General features: G+C 39.0%; 1 protein-coding gene and 2 long non-coding RNA genes across 3 annotated transcripts; 1 reads left to right on the forward strand and 2 right to left on the reverse strand.

The window, feature by feature from the left end:
• Nucleotides 1–4,920: 4,920 nt before the first annotated feature.
• LOC307032271 (complement C1q-like protein 3) lies at nucleotides 4,921–6,095 on the reverse strand. The gene is made up of 3 exons (XM_079670130.1): nucleotides 5,848–6,095; nucleotides 5,572–5,703; nucleotides 4,921–5,388 (listed from the first exon to the last, which is right to left on the reverse strand). Exons 1-3 carry the CDS (start codon nucleotides 6,020–6,022, stop codon nucleotides 5,108–5,110), a joined length of 588 nt encoding a protein of 195 aa, XP_079526256.1. The 5' UTR covers nucleotides 6,023–6,095; the 3' UTR covers nucleotides 4,921–5,107.
• Nucleotides 6,096–10,124: 4,029 nt separating this feature from the next.
• On the forward strand, nucleotides 10,125–11,561 carry LOC307032793. Its single transcript, XR_013806375.1, has 3 exons — nucleotides 10,125–10,173; nucleotides 10,298–10,466; nucleotides 10,652–11,561. It is a non-coding gene; the product is annotated as an uncharacterized lncRNA (long non-coding RNA).
• Nucleotides 11,562–14,322: 2,761 nt separating this feature from the next.
• LOC307032794 lies at nucleotides 14,323–21,519 on the reverse strand. The gene is made up of 2 exons (XR_013806376.1): nucleotides 21,396–21,519; nucleotides 14,323–17,105 (listed from the first exon to the last, which is right to left on the reverse strand). It is a non-coding gene; the product is annotated as an uncharacterized lncRNA (long non-coding RNA).
• Nucleotides 21,520–21,894: the final 375 nt, after the last annotated feature.

Consider the following 21,894-nt stretch of genomic DNA (forward strand, 5'->3'; position numbering starts at 1 on the left):
ACAGAAGTTAACCAATCCCAATTAAAATCACCAAGCAGCACTATTTCCTTGTAGGAAAGTTGAGATAACAGTTTTGCCAATGAAGATAAGGAGTCCTTGACAGCCGAGGGGGCCCTGTAGCAACCCACCACCATGACCTGTTGACCCTTTGTTACTTCGACATTCACAGCTAAAAATTCTAGTTGTTTACTAACAGATTTGGAAACCATTTTTGTTACACAAAACTTATTTTTGACATAAATGGCAACGCCACCACCTTTTTTAGGACGGTCAGTGCGATATACATTGTAACCATTTATGTAAATGTCAGAGGCCAAGATCGATTTGTCTAGCCACGTTTCTGATAAGACAATGACATCAGCATCAGTTGAACTCGCCCAAATACGGACAAAATCTAATTTAGGTAACAGACTGCGCACATTTAAATGAATTAAACCTAACCCCGATCTAGAACTAAAATCAGCAGGAGTAGCTATTTGACTAAAACTACCAGGTGGACCCGGATTTGGCTGTACATTTCCTGATAGTAACAACAATAAAAATACCAAGCACCTTTTCCTCTTAATCAACACACATACATTTTCAGCTGTTCTAGAGTCACCAGCAAACTTCGCAAAAGTGAGATTAGAGTTCAAAAAACAATTCTGAAGGACCATTGTGGCAGGCATGTGAGAAAGACAGACATTTGACGAAATGAATGTCCGCGACAGTGCAACTAGCAATTGTTTGTGCAACCCATCCGAACCTGTACAGGGGATGTCCACTGCGGGCGGCAGAACGGACCCGCATCCAGCAGAATTGTCAGGATGACTAGCGAACTTCTCCTTGTCCAGCACAGTCAAAAAAAGGCACAGCAGAAACACGACATTTGCCATTTTCCCAGTCCAGCTCAACAGCATCCACGATGTTCCCGAAGCAAAACCACGTCAGGACAGCAGCAAGGAAATAGGCAATCAGCAGTGTGGCAACACTCCGGTTTCTCCGCGGTATCTCCAGACCAGGCCTCCCCCGCACAGTAGCACCCAACAGGTGGGAGTAGGCCTCTAACAGCAGGTGGATAGCGGCCTTCAGCCGTGGGAACCACCACCAGCAGAAGCAGAAATGGGTGGACGGCAGGCCCTCAAACCGCGGCAGATCCTCCACAGATCAATGGCGTTAAAGATGGAACATAGATGGACATAGATGGAGCCTAAGCCGGAGAGCTAGATCTATGCTAACAGATGCCAGATGCTAACAGGTAGTGGGAGCCTGTAAAAATTGCGACTTACATCACCCTGGATCATTTTTAGCGTGCCCTGGCGAAAGCCCTTAGGCTTGATTTATTTCTGTCCATCTCGCATGCGGCCGTTGTATTTCATTTGGACATCGCGTCAATATGGCGACACGCACCACCTAAGTGATGTAAGGGGAGTTGGCAGGGGACTATTTTCGGATACATTTTCTAATTTTCACCACTTTTCACTGGTTTTCCAAAAAGGGAATTTGACTATTTTGACTCTGGAGGAATGTAAGGGGAGTTGGCAGGGGACTCTACCCGCATTATGAGGCACTATTTTTGGATACATTTTCTCATTTTCACCACTTTTCCCTGGGTAAAATTAGGTCTGTCACTTTGGGTAACCACACCACTCTCGGAAGTCTCCCGCGAGTGGACGTCCATTGCCTCTAAATAGGGTTAGGTTTCATTTATTATTATTAAGGGTTATAGGTTTTTTTTCTAGATATTTTCAGAGGTTTCCCAAAAAATACATGAATAAAACATGATAGAATAGAATATAGATATAGAATCGGAGGGATTAATAACTCTACTGCTGTTGGGACTTTATCTATAAATGCGAAAAAAGGAAGTGCAGCTTCAAAGGCCACGACTGGGTCCTTTTAAAATCTTCAACCCTTCTTATAATGAACCTATTCCGTATATTTAATTTGGATGGTTATTTTTAGATAATATATCATTTATTATACATTGGATTTCAACTTACACCTGGTATTTGATTTCAGTTTTAAGGGAGACTAAACAAATTGAGTTTTGTTTTTTTAACAAACAATAACTTCCTTACTTAAATATTCTCCTTCTCCCGCTCTAGAAAGCATGACCACCACTCCCCTGATCCTCCTCACGATTGCTTTTGCCTTTGTTCATGCGATCAATCCACCACCTTGCCGGACGACAAGGGATAACAATGCGCACAACAGCTTTTCTAGAAAATCATCCTTCAGGACCAATTTGCCAGAACGAACACGAATGAATGGGAAATGTGAGTTAGGTCTTATGACTTACGTGAGTTCAAGTCAGTGTGTTGATTTAATATGGTTTTTAATAAAATCAGGATAGATATCGATATCATGTAAAGTTTTTTATAACACAACTACTTTATGAACATGACTCATGTTGTACTTTGTCTACGGCATTTACTTTGCAATGATCTCTTTGTTCAGATACATCGAGAACCATGGACTCATCAACAGACCTCTGCAGTCCTTCTTCGAGAGCTGGGATGAGGAAAGAGTCACGAGAATCTGTAATGGCGCAGGACAACCGTTAATAGGAAGTACATACCGAGCTAATTTATGTATCAGTCACACACAATTACTGGTATTTCATGTCAAATTGGATCGAAATAACCACTTTATTGTAAATAAAACTACACAATTTGTGGTTTTGGCTTGTGATATTGTGGAAAACCAATGCCTTCCCGTTCATTATGAGAAGTATGACAACCAATCGCCAAACTGGAGAGCTGCACCCTGTCAACCTTAGTAGAGTAGAAATGTTTTTTGCTCACATGAAAACATGTTATTTTGGATATCTGTTACATATTAGAGCCTGGTTATTATAACAAGTTGTTACATTAAGGAGATGACTTGTGATAACAGTATCATATTAAACATATTTACTGATATTACATTCAGATATTCTCAAGTTAGAAACGTTACACTTGTGTGTTTGTTGAAACTAAATTGTCACATTATGTCAGAGTGAATTGGTTTCTCTCTTTATTGAACTGTTAGTTATACTTTTCTGTAATGTGTTAAATTCATAGTATGGTTATTGTGTAAAAAACAATTTTTTGTTACATTTTACAACAAAATCTTTGTGAAAATGTCTTCAAATCCTGAAGTGTTGCTTTGTATATGTGTTAATTTATTTATTTAACCTGCATTAATCAATATGTTTTATTTTAACATTGAATTATGTACTTTTGTGCTATTAAAAGATATGTCCCACCATTGCAAGTCTTTAGAGTTTCTATTGTATTTGTTTGGACATTTCTATGGTAGAGATAAAACCATTTTAATTTCTAAAATTCCAACTGTGGATGAAAACAGGTAATGATTTCCTTCACTGTTGCTTTTAAGGTGCAGAGTACCTCTTTCTAAAGCTTTGTAAATACGGTTGCTAATGGAATATTCTAATGTGCTATGGGTGATACTACAAGTGAGCAATATTTGCAAAGTGTCAGTATGAAACGTAGCCACAGCTTATTTTGGAAGGAACATTATTAACATACTGTCTGCTGCACTTATAAATGGATATACATTTACAATACACAGACGCTACTTCTTTCTTTGGGCCTTATGTTTAATGTTGTACACAGATTGTTTTAGGTTCAAGGTTTAATGGATATTTTCCATCTATGCAAATGCAGCAGCAAGGCTTTTAATTTGCACACGGAAATAATATGAGCACATTTCCCCCATTTTGGCTTTGCTCCACTGGCTGCCAATACATTAGGACTCATTTCAAAATCCTTTTATTTACTTTTAAATCCCTAAATGGCGTGACCCCACCATATCTTTCTGAGCTGCTACACCCCTACACGCCCAGCCGCCCTCTCAGGTCCGCTGATCAACTGCTCCTGAGTGTGAACCAGGTCTAAGCTCTTTTAGATTGTTGCTTTTATTGCTTTTAAATTGTCTATTGATTTTACTTGTACTTGTTTTATGAAGTGTGAGCTGTGCTGTGTGACTTGTTGTATGTTTATGTTTGTTTATTTGACTGTACAGCACTTTGGTCTGGAGGTTTTAAAGTGCTTTATGAATAAAGCTGTATTTTATTGTATCTATCTTTTGTTACAAGCAACACTGGTCCCCTAAATAATGATGATATGCTAATGATATGCTTATATAGCAGGACACAGCTTCATTAATGTATAGGTTATTTAAAATCAGCACATTAAGCTTCAGTAAAGACACCAGGAGAGACCATGAGAAAAGAAAGAGACACATATTTATTTCTCGAGGTATCCTTAACAATGTGGTAATGTATTTTCCTCTAAAAGTAAATGTAGCAGGTTTCATTTCACCACATATGTATATTTCATGTAACATAAACATTTAGTTTTCAATCTTTTTACTTCTCGTCTGTTAAATCGTTTTATCATCATGAGTCTCTTAAATGTTTCTGTCTACTGATGATCAAGTTAAGTATTTACTTCCCTTATTCAACATGTCTTAAGGTATAAAGTGAGATGACATAGGGTTAGGAATCATTTATTATTATTAAGGGTTATAGGGCTATTTTCTAGATACTTTCAGAGGTTTGTTAAAAAATACATGAATAAAACATGACTGATGTTGTGTTTCTTTATGTGCCCAGATCCTTTAAGGGACAGAGTCCAGTGAGTCTCTGATACAACTCGAGCCACCTTTGCAAGTTTGAGATGAAGCAGGTGAGTTTTGAATACTGTAATGCAAATAGGTTCGCTAGTATCAAAGTAGCACTTCTTGACATTTGAATAAATGGGACCTTCTCCACGTCTTTGTTTCTCGCTCCATGTGTCTTCCACTGATGCATTATCAGGGAGGTTAGACATCTAAGTTGAGAGGTTGTTGCAATGAGATGGAGCTTTGAATTGAAATGCACAACACTCAATATATTAAGATATTCAGGAAACAGAAAACAAGAAATTCACTGTCAACCTTTCAGCATAATGAATTTAATAAAGCAATGATTGATGAACACATTTTTAGTCTTGATTTTATGATTTAATGAGCAACAGCTTTGTGTTTCATTACATTTGAACATTTCATGGTGATAGATATTCAGTGAGATTAGATTTGTTCAGCCACCCTCAAGCAGGAAGTGCGACAGAGATACATATTCTCACATTTCAGTGACCAGAAAACCACTGAAGGTGGTATGAACATCGCTTACCCAAACATACGTCTTTGCAATCAGGCGCACGTAAACCTGGTCTCCTTGAACAAGCTGCAGGAACACTGTGTTTCCTCCATTATCAGCATTGTCAAAGGTTGAAGGTTGGTCATGGGTCACGACCACTAAGTCATTGTTCTTGTAGAGCCATAACTTAGCTTCATGTTCCCCTCCAGCATGAAAGAAGATGGTAAAGTAATAAACACCTGCAACCGGGGCAAAGAAGACACCTGTGGAAACAACAGGTTGTTGGTCACATTTCTTTTGATTAAAAAGTATTATCTCCATCAGTATTCTTAAGTATTCAATATGTTTTTGACCTGTATTTTATCAGACAGGATGGAAGTACTGTAGTGTCTTGATTCTTGTTAGAGCGTAGGTGTTATTTAACTGAATGCAGGTGACAGAGTTACCTGTGATTGGACTGTAGGCACCACCAATGTTTGTAATCACAGTTCTGTAGATTAAAGTTGTGTCTGTGTTGAAGGGTCCAATGGGTCTATCTCCTCCTCCTGTTGCTGCACTGAATATGACCGTCTTCTTTTCTGTACAAAGCAAAACATTGCAATCTCATTATCATTTAAATTCATCCTAGTATTTCAACAATTTTCCATTTGATAATCCCATCACCACACATTATTCTACCATATGAGGTCTTTAAATCAATCAGAACTAAAGTTTCACTTTACCTTTGTTCTTCAGTTCAAGAATCTCCTTCAGCCTGTTATCAGTGTCCATCAGCCTGTTTTCAGTGTTCATCAGCCTGTTTTCCATAGCCTTTAGTTTGTCACTTACATTATCACCTTCCTGGGCCAAAATTAAGCCACTAAACAGCGACACAATCAGCACAATGGTCAATCTCATTTTGTAAGTTGATACAAGTCGCTCAGTCCCCTGAACTTTAAAGGATGTGATCCCTCTGGCTGCTTTAATGTTGTTTAAAGGGACCTGTTAATGTTTAACATCAGTTTTGATAAAAGGGTTATTTTGCAATAAGAAAATAGTATTGAACCCATTTTCTGGCAATCCGTTAATCATTGACAGCCGAGATAAATGTTAACACAAACAAATCGCTTCAACCCGACTTGCCGACATCCCTTTATCCCTCCCCTCACTCAACCCTATATCTGCTCATCCACTCTAAGTAGATTATGGTCAGGCACATAAACAGAACACAGACTACAGATATGACTAATGACATGCAGCACAAAAAACATGAAACATTGTGTCTGCATCTAAAAAAATCATATCCCTATTCGCTCTTTTCTGGAACTTATTTTGACCAAAAACACTAAAGGTGGTGTCATTGATTCCCCAAACGTTTTTATTTGCAATTAAGTTCACCAACAACTGGTCCTGTGTCTGTCTACAGATGCATGAACCCTGCATTTGCCCAGTTATCTGCCCCATCATGAAATGTGCTGTGGTCAAAGGTCGGCACAATGTGCTGATTTCTCTCAAAGAGAGTTAGTTTGACGTGGATATGTCATTTGCAACATATTAAAAGTGAATTGATACCTGTGGAAATATTAGTTCTGACACAGCTTTGAGACAAAATATACTTAGACTGCAAAACTAGTGCAATTCTTTGTCTGGGCAATACTCTGCATTATTCTACAACTGTACAAAGCACAGATTAGTCTGAAGAGAAGGACCTTGGCCTGCCTTTACAAACAAAACAAAGTTAGTCTCCCCTAACTTTAAAAGCTCCAAAACCATAATGGGAGTCAGAATTTATTTAATTTAAATGTTATGGATAATATTTAAATACTTAATACCTATATATTCTAAGGAGGCCCAGATCCCCAACATAAATGCAGTGTTTGCTCTCTTTAGGATAAGATCAAGCGTGATGATAAACCTCTTTGTAAGCTATGAGAAACATTTCTATCCAGTTTGGTTGACTTTTGCCTTTTGTTGCCGTATTAAATAAAATCAAACTGTTAACTGTCCATTTTTAACAGTTGCTTTAGATATCCTGGGTAAAAAAAGAAAAGTCACTGTGAACTGTGCAGCATAAAGAACTTAAAAAAGTAATCCCTAAAGAAGGCATTTTCAGACTCTTTATTGTTAGAGCAACAGCTTTGTGTTTCATTACATTTGAACATTTCATGTTAATAGATGTTTGGAGAGCTCAGAGTTTCTGACAACAGACAGAAACCACATTCCAGCAAAGGAAGAAGGAAGCCTTAATCGTCCCACAGAGGGGACATGTACCATCATTTGACCCCCTCTAGTGTTAGGAGCAGTGGGCTGCCTTATGTACGGCACCCAGGGAGCAGTATAGGGAAAGGTGCCTTGCTCAGGGACACCTCTGTAGCACTTGGTCTTTCAGGGACTTGAACCGGTGACTTTTCGGGTCCCAAAACACGGACTTCTCCACCACCGCCCCAAGATAAAGTTGATGCAAGGACACAGGGTTCAACTTCTTGTGAAAGCTGACGATTACTGCCGAGAAGCTTGTTCGAGAACATTATTGAGTAAGAGTGTTGTTTTGGAGCTGTTCACTGTCCCTTTAGACCAAATATGGTATTCTTAGTCAAGTTGTCTGGACCCCCCTAAACCACAATGCTGACTTCTGACAGGGAAGTTGATGGTTTTATCAATGATAAAGATCAACCATGTCACGATGACAGGCAGATTGTGATCCAACAAAATGCTGCAAAGCATCAACAAGACCAAAAACATTGCTGTTTTTTGTTAAGAGTGTTGTTTTGTCCCTCTAGACTAAATAATTTCTTCTTAGTCAAGTTGTCTGGACCCCCCTCAACCCCAATGCTTGTGAGCATATCAGGCAGATTGAGGGCCAATCACAGACTGACCATAAACAAGAAAAGATGTATCTTTAAGATCTCTCGTACGAGCTCAACGGTTAATCTGTAACATCAACTGCTCTCCAGACAACTTCTGCAAAAGCTAACTGTTTCTAGCTAAACATTACAAAACTCCACTTTACAGCTGTCATTCTGCAAGATGGGGTTGCAAAACAAAATGCAGATATAACTTAGACATGTATTAAAAAGTAGTAATTCCTGCTGGGTATTTTTTTGCGTTGGAGCCCAGGCCCTGCCTCTTCTATCTCCTCCCGAAGATCCACAAACCCGAGGAGGCTTGGACGGTCCCCTCTGTTGTTCCGGTCGGCTGCCCCATTGTCAGCGACTGCGGTTCTGAATCATATGCAATAACAGAATACATAGACCACTTCATTAACCCACTATCAAAATACTTATATTTATCTTATTTTATTGTTTGTTTGTTTCATGGAACTATACATTATTTATTCATTGTTTATTGCGAGCAGGAATGAAGGGACCGTCCTCACCCGGACCCTTTGTCCAGCATGGTTTGCCTTTTTGAATATGTTGTTTGTATTTATGCTTACATATCTTGTAAATAGTTTGAATTTATATTTTAATTGTATTTATTCTAATTTGACCACTTGTTTGCATGACTTGATTTTAAATAACAAAGGGTCCATACGAGGAGGCCATCCGTCCCTCTTCCTTCTTCTTTTAATTTAATTTTTACCAATATTTATTTTGTGTATTGCATTTTATTAGTGTATCCTTTTATTCCTCCTTCACTGGATTCCTCAAAACCACCTGCAGAGAGAAGTCATTTTAAATACTTGCGGCCTGTCCTATGTGGAATATTTTAATGTATTAACCTGGGTCCTGCTGGTTTTAATCACACTTCATTTTATGACAATTCATTCCTCATTATTGTGTTTATTTATTTATCTATCTCTTTATTTATTTATTTACTTATTTATTCACTATCAATTTGATTTGTTGTGTGAATTGCATTACATTACATTACATTGCATTTAGCTGACGCTTTTATCCAAAGCAACTTACAATAAGTACATTCGACCAACAAGATACAACCTTGAAGAAAACAGAATCATAGAAGTACATCAGGTTTCATAGAGCCAAACATTTCAAGTGCTACTCAACTGGCTTTAGATAAGCCAGCCCTTTATTAGTCTATAAGGGCTTTGTTAGTACTTCTATCGCTCGAAGTGGAGTCTAAAGAGATTAGTTTTCAGTCTGCGCCGGAAGATGTGTAAGCTATCTGCTGTCCTGATTTCAATGGGGAGCTCATTCCACCATTTTGGAGCCAGGATAGCAAACCCACGTGTTTTTGCTGATGGGAACTTGGGTCCCCCTCGCAGTGCGGGTGCAGCGAGCTGTTTGGCTGATGCAGAGCGGAGTGCACGTGCTGGGGTGTACGGTTTAACCATGTCCTGGATGTAAGAAGGGCCAGATCCATTCACAGCATGGTACGCAAGTACCATTATCTTGAAGTGGATTCTAGCAGTTACTGGAAGCCAGTGAAGGGAGCGGAGGAGCGGCGTGGTGTGGGAGAATTTTGGAAGGTTGGAGACCAGACGAGCCGCTGCATTCTGGATGAGCTGCAGAGGTCGGATGGCACATGCAGGTAGACCAGCCAGGAGGGAGTTGCAGTAGTCTAGGCGTGAGATGACGAGAGCCTGGACCAGAACCTGCGTCGCTTTCTGGGTCAGCTGGGGACGTATCCTCCTGATGTTGTAAAGCGTATATCTGCAGCAGCGGGTTGTAGCAACGATGTTTGCAGTGAAGGACAGTTTGTTATCTAGAATTCTTTACAAAACACTTTTTACCTTAAGCACTCTTCTATTGCATGCTTTTTTAAGATATTGTCTCATGAATGTTTTTACACCATTGCCAGTCCTATCCAAGCTCAGACTACAAAAATGTAATATCTCAATGAGCTTGGGAACGCCTCGGTATTCCTCTGTAAATCTTTCTGGGGAAAGGGCCTGTTTTTCTTACCATTGGAACTACGTGACAAGGCGAGGGATAAGAGGAACCCATTATCTGTGTGAACAAAGTGACTCAGCTTGTTTGAGAAGATGAAGATCAAGGCTACTTCCTCTTTAGAAACTACTAAAGCAGCTCCATCCAGCTGAGGATTCAATCGTCCAGCTGACTGATCAAAGTGGGACAGATCGCTGCTCGCTCGCCTACAAACGCGTAAGTAATAAAAACATATTGAAGAATATATGTTGTGTTTTAATTGATACATTAATACAATTAATACATTATTGTATGTTCATAAATTAACATCTTTCTTATATTTCTCGTTCTCCCGCTCTAGACAAGATGAACATCGCTGTCTTTATCCTCTTCATGGCCACCCTTGCCCTTGTTGATGGTTTAACTGCTGTTTCTTGTCGGGATCCCAAAAATCAGATTGACATATTTCGATGCAGACACGTCCTTCAGAACTGGATTGGTGACAAAAACGTTAATGCTGACTGGGAAAGGTGAGTTAAATGGTTAAGTCAATACATTCATTTAGAAATGCATTTGCATAAGATGGAGATTCATATTAACTGCATTTAAAGGCAGGACTGTTTCATTTAGGTACCACACTACTGATTCAGTCATAAGTGTTGTACTTTATCAATGACATTTACTCTACAGTGAAACAATGATCTTGTTTATACAGGTACCTAGAGACGTATGGCCTCTGCAACGACAGAAGTAGAACTACTCAGACCTTCATGACTGGGAGAAGCTTATCCAGTGCGCAATTCTGTGATGATTGTAAAAGGGCACCATGTAACAGTCAGAAAACCGTGGACCTTGTTTACACTGTCTATCTCAGTTTCATCAATAACACCAACAATTGCAAGGTTACACGTGTATCCAAAAAAGAGCAACAACAGGTGAATTTGACTTGTAATTGTTATTCCCGACCGAACTCAAAAGTCAAAGTGAGATGGATTCCGGTCCATTATGGAAAACCCAGGTACAATTAAGCCAACCTGGACTGGTCGACCGTGTTAGAAGAGTTAAAACATTTTTAGAGGTGTTAGAAGACATTGGAGTCCAGTTCTAAACCTCTGTCAAGCTTAGCTTAATTAGGCCTTTTTTGCTTACATGAAAACTTGTTATTTAGTTTTTAATTCTGCATTATAACACCTGTTACTTATTGACCTTGGTAATTATAACTTGTGGCTTCATGGCATTAACACGTAGCTTCTCGGCTATTTTCACTTTAATCAGAAACTGTACACACACCTGTTGGTTGAACGTTCATCATCATCTTACCTCAAAGTTAATTGGTTGATTGTCTAAAGTAAACTGTTGGTTATCATTTTTTGTGACGTGTCATTTCAGATAATTGTCAGTCTGTGAAAAATTGTCAAACTAGACTAAGCGTTATTTGACCCAAAAAGCTCACATATCAAAGGATCTACCAAGCACCATAAAACGTTTCATTTCTTAGAGTTTAATATTCCCCACAACTGTGTGTACTTTCTCTGTTACTGGAAGTGTTTGTGAAGCTGTATTCAAATCCTGTTTGTGTTGCTTTAAATATTGTCAAATAAATGGCTTGAAGCTGCATCAATCAATATTCTCATGAGTAATATGTTCTTCTGTGAGATACAGAAACATTTCCACCTCTGAATTTTGTAGTTTTCCGACTTTCAGCTCATTGTTTTAGTGTTAAGGCAAATGTAAGTACAACAGAGAAAGCAGAAACTATTTGATGAACACTGTCAAGCCTTAACCTTGGTTTATTGTTAAAAAACTGAACTAAAGATTAATTGGTGTAACATTTTTTCAATTGTTTTTAATATGATTCGTCTGGCTGCTCTTATATGTTTTTAAATGATGACTTGTTAATTATTTACATCCCCTTTGAAACAAGGCTCATGTTGCAATGAGGAAATAGTATTCACTTTGTCTTCTGCCAGGTAACCAATCAGATTTATTATCCAGGTAATAGAAAATAAGGAAATACCAATATATGTTCTGGAAAATGTATGTTATTATCATTAATATGGAGTCAAAGATTGAAAATGTTTCAGAGTTACAATGATCTCACTAAACAGATTTATATGTATTGCACCTTTCAACAACATGGAAACTCAAAATACTGAAAGGGTGTAAGAAGTTAAAGACAACAAGTAACTAAGGGCGACTCAAAAGAAAAATGTATAACCAAAATAATTTAACATTATTCTCCCGATCATCAAAATGGATGCCAAATGTGACAGAAGTGTGAATATTAATCAAAGATGACATGGACGGTATATTTCTCAACCGGCTGCAGAGAGAAAGGCTGAAGATGAGGAAGATGAGGAAGATGAAGTTGCCCTCCAAAGCACCGGGTACATGTTATCGCTCATGGACGTTTTGGTTAACAGACTTTACCTCAACAGGCACAAACCACATTCCAGCAGATTCAGTTTAATGCAAGGACCCCAGGTTCAACTTCTTGTGAGGAACTGACGCTTTCTGCTTGAGAGGAAGTTGCTGGTTTTCCTTTAAATATTTTTCAAAGATTATGGTTTCAGATTATGATTTCCTGCTCTGTTGCTGTGAAGTTGCAGAGGCACTCTTTTATAAGCAAGGTAAATAAGTTTGCTATTGGAATCTACACTTCTACAATACTAGAAGTGAGTGAGAAATATTTGGAAAAAAAAGAAGAAAAGTATCAGCATGTGACAAACACTGTATGTAAAGGAGGGGGGAAGGGTAGAAATGTAGGAAGAGCGAAAGGGTTCTTCTAAATCGGGGAGAGAGCGTGATGGGCAATCAAGAGCCAAACTACTCAAGTTTAAAATAATGTATTATTGGAAACAAAAACTTTACTAAAAGCTCAAACTACTTACAATACAATCAAAACTATTTCACAGGCTAAAAGGGCTTAAAAGTATTTTCTTTAAAATCCAGGCTCACGATGAGGGGGGGCGGGACACTTCTGCACACCGCCAGCTCCTCCAGCTCGGCTCCCACTCTAAAAACAGACAAACAGCAGTCAATTGTCTTTTAAGGACAAATCAGGTCTTTCGTTGGACAGTAGTGAAAGCAATTCTAGAACCCTGAAGGCAAGAGAGACTGAAAAGAGTCAAGCGAAGCTTATAAAAGTTAACAGCATTTAATTACACAAAATATGCGGTGGTGTACAAAATGAAATGTGCGAGTGGAGGCGCTCTCCACATCCGACCGGTCAGTTCAGGTCAGGGGGTCGAAGAGCTCAATTCTTGCCTTGCTCTTCCTGTTGTCATCTGAGGTCTTCTCCTATTGGCCGGCGTTGTCGGGGGGCGGGTCCAATGCAATTCCTGCATTTTTCTGTAGCTAAATTGCATCATTCTGGCATCTGTGGTTATTTAAACATTCCCTGCTACACATTATTCAGCGTCAATAAATGAGTGCTAATCCCAGTGTGCTCAGTGTACAACATCACATGTCATTTCACCTTGGTTCAAGGTTTGAAATCGTATGATTCCGCCAGATGCTAAATGCTAACCGGAAGTGACGAATTTTCAGAATAAAAGTGTTAAGCTAATAGTGAGAACTTCCGGTTTTTCAGAATAAAACTGATTTAAATCAAATAGTGTATTTAATTCAAATTACGCCATATCAACATTGATTTTAATTTCTAACAATCCCTCCTTACATACCATTTAAGGTATGTAAATAATATTGAAATCAATGCGTTCTTCATCCGAACATTGCATGGTACATAACTCATAAAAGTCAAAAATACAAATAATACATATTCATCATAAATATAAAGTTTTTCATTTGTGCATAACTTCTATCTTAAACCTTTAATGTCACTTCGCAAAATAGCAGCAATTGGCTTGGTATGGAAAATGTCTAACGCCCTCCTTTCACATCATAAATCATCTTCATACTGTATCTGGTGTAAAGGCACTTGTTCCTTTACAAAGTATAAGAAGGATTAAACTATCTAAAAATAGCTAAATATTACTCTTTATTTAAACAAGTCTAGCGCCATTCTATCGGTCTGTTTTTATCTAACTGTTTGTGTCATCCTTTTACTGTGTCTCTGGTGCAATTTACGAATCTCTGCTGGCTCCAGTAGATATAGTTCTCTCCATCCACATTCTTGTTGGTTCTGGGACAGAGGAATAATAATCCAGAACCTGCTGATATTTGAATCTTACTACTTGGCATATGTTACAAACAAAAAACATCTTCTTGGTGAACTAAATAAAATCCTTGTAATCTTTCTCAAATCTAATATAACAATTAACTATTCCTGTTTGTGGTAAAAACACACTAACGTTATGTAATACAATTTCATTATGATTCAAAAACAACTAAAGTCATGATGATGTCAGAGTGAATGATTTCCTGAGTGTGTCTGTCCTGTAAGGTACGTCATTCTCTGCTTGGATCGTGTGCAGAAATCCCATCGATTGCACCTGGCAATACTGCTTCTACCTATCTATTATCAAGCTGAAAAATGAATACAGAAATCCAACATACTGTCATCAAATGTCTTTCTATTATGAATTGAAATGAAATGTATATCCCCATAATGATAATAATAACCTAAACAATAAAGTCTATGGCCTTTACTTCTTTTACCAGGCTAGTTACAAGATGTTATCAAAATTAAATTCTGTCTCATTACATTACTATGTTTCAGCTTAACTGTAATATGTTCTTTCTACATTTCAAACCTCAGTGACTTTAATAGCTGTTGAAATATTACAAAATTGTTTCATTATCACAGGTCAACTTTTTCGGTATTCCATTCTGGAATTAGATCTCTCACAGTAGCCCCTTGGCCACTGATTCTGCATCTGTGTTACCTGTTATAACTCAATCAATATTAGAAACATGTCAACATTCACCAAACAGTATATTATCCCTAGATATGGAGCAGGTTAATCCTAAAACTATCTTCAATGCTCAGTTTGAACATCTGGGTTGGGGCGGAAAGTTTCTTTCAGTCCTTAAAGAAAAAATTTAAATTGTGAATTTTACATTTACATGTTGACATTATACATTATACACACTCCCCCCTATTTACACATGAACTCATGTGTAACAAAATCCTATAATTGGGAGGGGGAAAACACTTTCAGGTAAATATTGGTTAGGGACATAACGAACATTGTTTACAATTTTAGACCCATTATTATTATTTCCACAGTAAACACTTCAGTGAAAATAAGTGTTTCTCTCCATCTTTCAGTCCCAAAAGAAACAGAATCTTCAGATTTTAGATTGAGTTTCACATTTGCAAACCGCCAACTCCTGTGGGAATAAAATATCATCAAGTAGATTAGAAACGGGTCACATGTCCGGTTTCCCCTTTTTATGGAATTTTTAGGAAACCTCTCGTTTCCCTTGGAGCTCCAAAATAATATGTTAGTCCAAAAACATGCTTGGTTAGTTATTGTTTTAGAATCATGCAGTTACACTGATCACATGCCGGCATTCATTCACACTCACACTATCTGGTTGTCAAGTCAGGTTTGGTTTGGTGACTGACCCCAGGGTCAGTCATTGACAGTGCTTTTGTCACACTGTCAGTCAGGGTCAAAGGTAATTTGGTCTCAGTCTTTTGGCCATGTCGTGCTCTGCAGAGTCTTTTCAGAGGTATTTCAGCATAGGCGGGTTCCCTTTATCTACAAAAATATGTCATATGTGGAGCGCCATTCCTTATTCATTCACGATTTCAACTATGATTTTCAAGATGGTTCTAACTTTCCTTTTGGACTTCTGCCTCCCATCTTTCCTGAAACTTGGTACAAAACTCACTTCCTTATAGTACTACTGATACTGCAATTCATTTACACCTAATTAGTATTACAATGTCTAATAGATCTAATTCAGAAACTTGTGTACATAACTATTATCTTGAGTCAAACCATTACTAGGATCTGTGTAGCTCTGCTATGTATTTCATGGCTCATCTATCTTCAATTCTGGTCCACTTAAAAAACAACGTTAAACTCTTTAGCAGTGTGTGGAACCTTGGGTGTCCGAACATGTAACAATTACTCCCTCCTTTATCAAGGATTTTAAAACAGAAGTCATTTCATATTTCCATCTGAAAGCCCTCCTATGGTAATAAGTATGCTACAATGGAGAAATCAACACTTCAGATTGGAATACTATATTTGGCTTGGCACGAGCTCTTCCTTTAACATGATCCATACAAATACAGATGTGTCTTATAGAGTGGTTCCTAAAACTATCCTTTTAATGGTGATCAATATTGTAACAAATGAGATCACACGTGAATAAAAATCTCTAAAAGAATAATTTGTTAACATGATGAAAAGATTGAAGCATATGGTTCTACTCTGTACTCCACAACACCCACTGCTTAAAGTGGAGTGAATATTTCCATCATGTCTCCCTCAGTGTGATTTTCTCATTTTACTTTAATAGTTTCCTCTTTACTGCTATTTTTAATTTACAAATTGATTAATTCATGGTTAATAAATCTGTTTGTCTTTATGTATTTATCAAGTGAATTCAAGTTATTTAAATGTGGTCTCTTTTATGTGCGTTTGTGAATAAGTGTGTTTATGTGTAAACTCACTCATTCCCGTTTTCCTTTTCTCCTCCTCTGGTTGTCTCAAGCCGTGACCCCGGCCTCCTCACTTCTAATCGACCATGCCAACTCCTCTGATTCTGTCTTCTCTTCAGTCCATCAGCTCTTGAATCCATCCGCTGTAACTCTTTTAGGCAGCCTTTGGCCCAGTTACATCTGCAGCCCACATCATGCCACTGTTCTTGCACTGCTTTTTATATGTCATCTCCTCCTGTACAGTCTCTTCGCTGTTTATATGGAGGGCGGATTCTGCTCTCAAGTTTCACACTTTGCTCTTGCCAAATCTCGTGGCTCAGCTTGGAACTTCATGCCCGGTCTGAGGGACTGATGAGAGTATCTCTGTATGTCAGCAAGCCGTTTGGTTCTGGATGCCTCAGGTGGAGATAGTTCTGGCTGCAGTTCTGTTGTTGTTGTTGTTGTTTCAGCTCTGGTTCTCTGTCTTTTTGATGGAGAAGGAGGAGTCTCCTGTTGGGTTAGGTCTTTTGTCTGCTTGGCGGGACGGGGTCGTAGCCTTTCTGACTCAGAGGGGGAGTCCAGGTCTCGGGACGCATTATCTATAAGAAATCTAGCACACTGAGGTTAAATAAATCGAACCCTTTCCACTCTGTCCCTTTCTAAATCATACTATCCGTCTTAGTTGTTAAATGCCATCTAAACAACACAATGAATGTCTACTAATGATATTACAAATACTCCCTCTAAAAATTGTTTCATCCATTGCTACATATTTACCCAACCTGACTCTTTCAGGAAACCATTTTCTTCCATAAATTGAAATACCTGTTTCAAGCATCACATATCCCACACACTACGAAAGAACATCTCCATATTTTCTCCAATATTTTAAATCCCACTGTTACTTAGAACAATAGTAACCCTGCAGAGCACACTAATCAGATTACAGTAATGAAATTTGACTCAAGTGTAGGCCTATGTCTACTTTCCATTATACTTATTACTTTTAGTGAACATTTATTTATATTGTCTAAATCCCTTGTCTATGATGTGCAAACAGTTCGAGTATAAAAATGTGTTTTTCTCTATGTATTTACACTCCACGGATTCTTGAGTTTACTCATCTCCTGGTGCTGTCGTTGTAAAAATGTTCGATTCCTTATTGTTTTGAACCAGTTTTCCAAAATCAGTTCTAACTGCCGTGCCGTTTCTGCAAATGTAGCGGTGCGGCTACACACTGTGTAAGTGGGTGCCAACATGTTCCTTTTTTAACTTTACTCCGGAGTGCATCTGCAGTGCGTTCTACAACTTCCCACGGTCCACTCCATACAGGTTGCAACAGCTTCATCTTGTGGATTTTTACATTTACCCAATCCCCTGGTCCAACAGAAATATTCGTCATGGCCCCGGCATATGCTTCCGCCTCTATTTTTCTCATATCTAACATTGGTTCTCCTCTGTATTGTGAGGTGATACCTTGTGGTGGATATTGCTGAATGGGGCAATCTCTGGCCAAATGTCTACAATCACCACATATGAAGCAGCCACCATCTCTTCTTCCTCTTGAGCGTTGCTTTCCTCTCCATTGTCCCTTTTGTTGATGCTGTCTGGGAGTGTATACCTGAGCTGGCAGCTGTACTTGTGTAGGAAGATACACAGGTATTTGCTGTTGCTGGAATTGTGTGGGAAGATACTGCGGTGCTTTTGGCTGTACTTGCGTAGGAAGATACACAGGTATCTGCTGAACTTGGTTTTGTGGACATACACTTCCTCGTCCGCTTTGTTGGTTCTGCATTTGATTCTCTGGTTCTTCCTGAGTTTGAACTGTTGGAGGTGTCCACACTGCCTTCTCTGCTAGTATGGCCAACTGATTAGCTTCAGTATCTTTCTCAGCCACCTGCATCTTCAAAAGTATTTTTTCCAGTTTCTTTGTTTCTTCATCATCTTCCTTTGTTATTTCCTGGCATTTGATGTCATGGTGAATGAGATGTAGTCTCCATTCTTCTGGGATTTTAGCTTCTAACCCCACCACATCTCTAAGGCGTGCCTGCACTGATTGGGGAAGGGCTTTAATGACCGCGTCCTTCCACAGCATTGTGACAGCCGGCGAAACGTCATGTCGTTCTCCAGTACAGTCCTCCCACACTCCTTCACATCTCTTCAGGAAGGCATGCATGTTTTCCTCCGTGCCTTTCCTCAGGCCGGTGAGGGCATGTAAACTGCGTGTTGTCGGGTAGATGTGACGAATAGCAGCCCAATAATTCGACCTGATGTAGTTGAATGAAGTGTCATCTGGGTCGTGCGTGCAATTGGCCTCGGAATCTACTGCTCTTGCTTCCAGTCGTCCTTCAATCCGTCCGAGCAGGGCCCTCATGTCTCCCAAGCACAGGTGGTCTTGGGCTGTGTATCTCTCCACATCAGTCACCCACTTCTGACCTCCTTTCGTGAGTGGACGTAGTTTTGCCACTAATGCTTCCATGTCCCTGTGTGTCCATGATTGGTATTGAAATCCTCCTCTTCCAGCCGCTATCAATGGCATGGAGGTATGTGCACCGGTCTTGGATCTTTTAGTTTTCTTGGTTCTTCTCGTTTTGGGGCATTTCCCAGGGTAATGTTGCTCATTTTCGTCGCTACTATTATTCTCAGGAGGAGATGCAAAACCGCGTTGTTGCTGTGACTGTTCATGGTATGGGGAGTGTTTACTGGTTTCAGACTGTGTACCGCCGTCGTCATCTTCACCTCCCTGTCCTTCGGAATAGTCAGGAGAGTAGTTTGTTCTGCGTTTTCTTTGAGTTCTTCGTTCTTCTTGTTCTCTCCTTTCTCTCTGTTGTCTATCTGCTTTCATGTCCTGAAATCTTACATCTTCTTGTCGTCTTTCCGCCAGAAGTTGTTGGTATTTATCTTCCTCCCTTTGTCTTTCGGCAATAATGTCATTATGGGCTTCAACTGCCTTTCGTCTCTCTTCAATAATGTCATTGTGGGCTTCATCCGCTTTTCGTCTCTCTTCCATTCCTCTGTTGAGCTGCTCTTCCATTCTTCTGTTGAGTTCCTTTTCCATTATTCTGCCGAGTTCTTCTATTCTTCTGTTGGATTCTTCCTCTCTTCTGCAGAGTTCTGCTTCCATTCTTCTGCTGAGTTCTTCCATTCTTCTGTTGGTCTCCTCTTCCATTCTTCTGCTGAGTTCTTCCATTCTTCTGTTGGTCTCCTCTTCCATTCTTCTGCTGAGTTCTTCCATTCTTCTGTTGGTCTCCTCTTCCATTCTTCTGCTGAGTTCTACCACATGTAAGCTGTTTGTCAATCCTTGGCTGGCATCTTCCAGATGGAATACCAGACTTGCAACCATAGCTTTTCTTTTTTCAGCTCTGTTCATAGCAATGTTTTCAGGTCCATACCAAGAGGGTTGTCCGGCTTTGATCCATGCTTTTTCCTGTTGTAAGTATTCAGCATTCTCATGTTCAACTACAGCTTTTCTATGGGCTTCCGTTGGTCCAGGCTGATCATCTGCTGGAATCAATCCTCTCGTTTGCCACTGTTCTAACAGTTTCTCCATTTGGTTCCATATCCTCTGTCTTTTACTTGAAACTGTTAAAGCATCCGATCTGATTTTTACCCTTTCCTTGATATCTGCAGTTGAGCCTGGCTCTGCGACTGGTCTCAACTTGGTGTCTTTTGGCGACATGTTTAAGTACTTGGATAATATTATTAAGTTATCAAAGATGAAAAACTAATCCTCTGAATAGTACCTTTGTATTCTTTATAAAGATATCCTATGTCACCTGAACTTAACTTTAAAATCTGGTTGTTGTTTTTTTTTTCAAATAAATAAAAATGTTGGAAAATCAAAATCAAAATTAGACAAATTAAATTAACATTTTGAAATTATGCAAATTTTTAAATCTGAATAAAGAAATAAAAATGAACAGGAGTTGACTTAGTAATATGAAAATAGGAATATGGTGCAAATCCAAATAAACCGTGTACAGTGTATACTCAAGTTTATGAAATTATGCAAATGTCATAAAATGAGTCAACTACAATACTTCAATTCAAAGTAACCTCCTGTAATCTTTATCTGTGTGGTGAAGAATGTATTAACTGTAATACTTATTATGTCCGCTAGGGGAGCTGTTTTATTTTTGAACTCCTCTCAAATGTATCAACTAGTACTTCCGGTTCATAAACCTACTTCCTGTTTATTTCCCCAAAATAATAAAGTTCAAATGACTTTCTTTGAAAAGCATGAAAAACAAAACAACTCAATCTACTCTCAACGTTCATCTACACCATCCCTGTGTATTTAATCAGTAATTACCAGTTGTATCTTCACTCAAACTACATCTAGTAATGTCAACTGGCTAGCTAACTAGCTTAGCAGTATAGTATAAACCTCATGTGACTGGGGGAAGGGGAACACTCAACATGTGCAGATTAAAACCACACTGCTTGACAATACAAAACAACACAATCTTCATTTATCTTAGCTCTAAATTCTTTCGATGCTGACCTTAAAAGCTGATCTCATACCAATCTTGTACACAATCGTTTCGGCTTAGAACATTGCACAAAAATATACTTTTCGGCTTAAAAACTCCACACAATATACTTTATTAAACCAGACTACGCCGGTTTAACACATCAAACATATAGACTAACATGAATGGACCCAGTCCAGTGTAAACCAGATCAAGTCTGGTACCTCCCCAGAAGGTCTTAATACTATGTAATATTCACATTAATCGGGCGGCGCCGAGGATACAACAGAGATTAATAGAAACACTATATACAATCTCCACACCACTCGCAATCACCACAGATCAATCTACAGATCCATACCAATGCTTGCACCTAATGTAAGTTATTTAACTATACAGTTTTTGAATTGAACAGGTAACTGTCTCACCTTTCGTTTAGGCCCAGCCAAAAACTCCAGCAGTGAGTCTGTAGCCTGTCCTCCCTTTGTGCAGCCTGGTGTGATGCTAGTTAGCTTGCAGCCTTCCCCTCTACTCAGCTCTATCCTGCTTCAGGCCCACCCAGGGACGCCAAATTGAAAGCAATTCTAGAACCCTGAAGGCAAGAGAGACTGAAAAGAGTCAAGCGAAGCTTATAAAAGTTAACAGCATTTAATTACACAAAATATGCGGTAGTGTACAAAATGAAATGTGCGAGTGGAGGCGCTCTCCACATCCGACCGGTCAGTTCAGGTCAGGGGGTCAAAGAGCTCAATTCTTGGCTTGCTCTTCCTGTTGTCATCTGAGGTCTTCTCCTATTGGCCGGCGTTGTCGGGGGGCGGGTCCAATGCAATTCCTGCATTTTTCTGTAGCTAAATTGCATCATTCTGGCATCTGTGGTTATTTAAACATTCCCTGCTACACATTATTCAGCGTCAATAAATGAGTGCT

The sequence above is a fragment of the Notothenia rossii genome (genome assembly GCF_949606895.1).
Source record: "Notothenia rossii genome assembly, chromosome: 3".
Lineage (NCBI taxonomy): Eukaryota > Metazoa > Chordata > Actinopteri > Perciformes > Nototheniidae > Notothenia > Notothenia rossii.

Bases quoted from the DNA above. Each gene is read 5' to 3' on its own strand.
- LOC307032271 (XM_079670130.1), bottom strand. From the start codon at position 6,022: ATGAGATTGACCATTGTGCTGATTGTGTCGCTGTTTAGTGGCTTAATT. The intron at 5,704-5,847 runs GTAAAGTGAAAC...TGCTTTGTACAG, and splicing joins TCTTGAACTGAAGAACAAAG to AAAAGAAGACGGTCATATTC. The intron at 5,389-5,571 runs GTAACTCTGTCA...TTGTTTCCACAG, and splicing joins TGCCTACAGTCCAATCACAG to GTGTCTTCTTTGCCCCGGTT.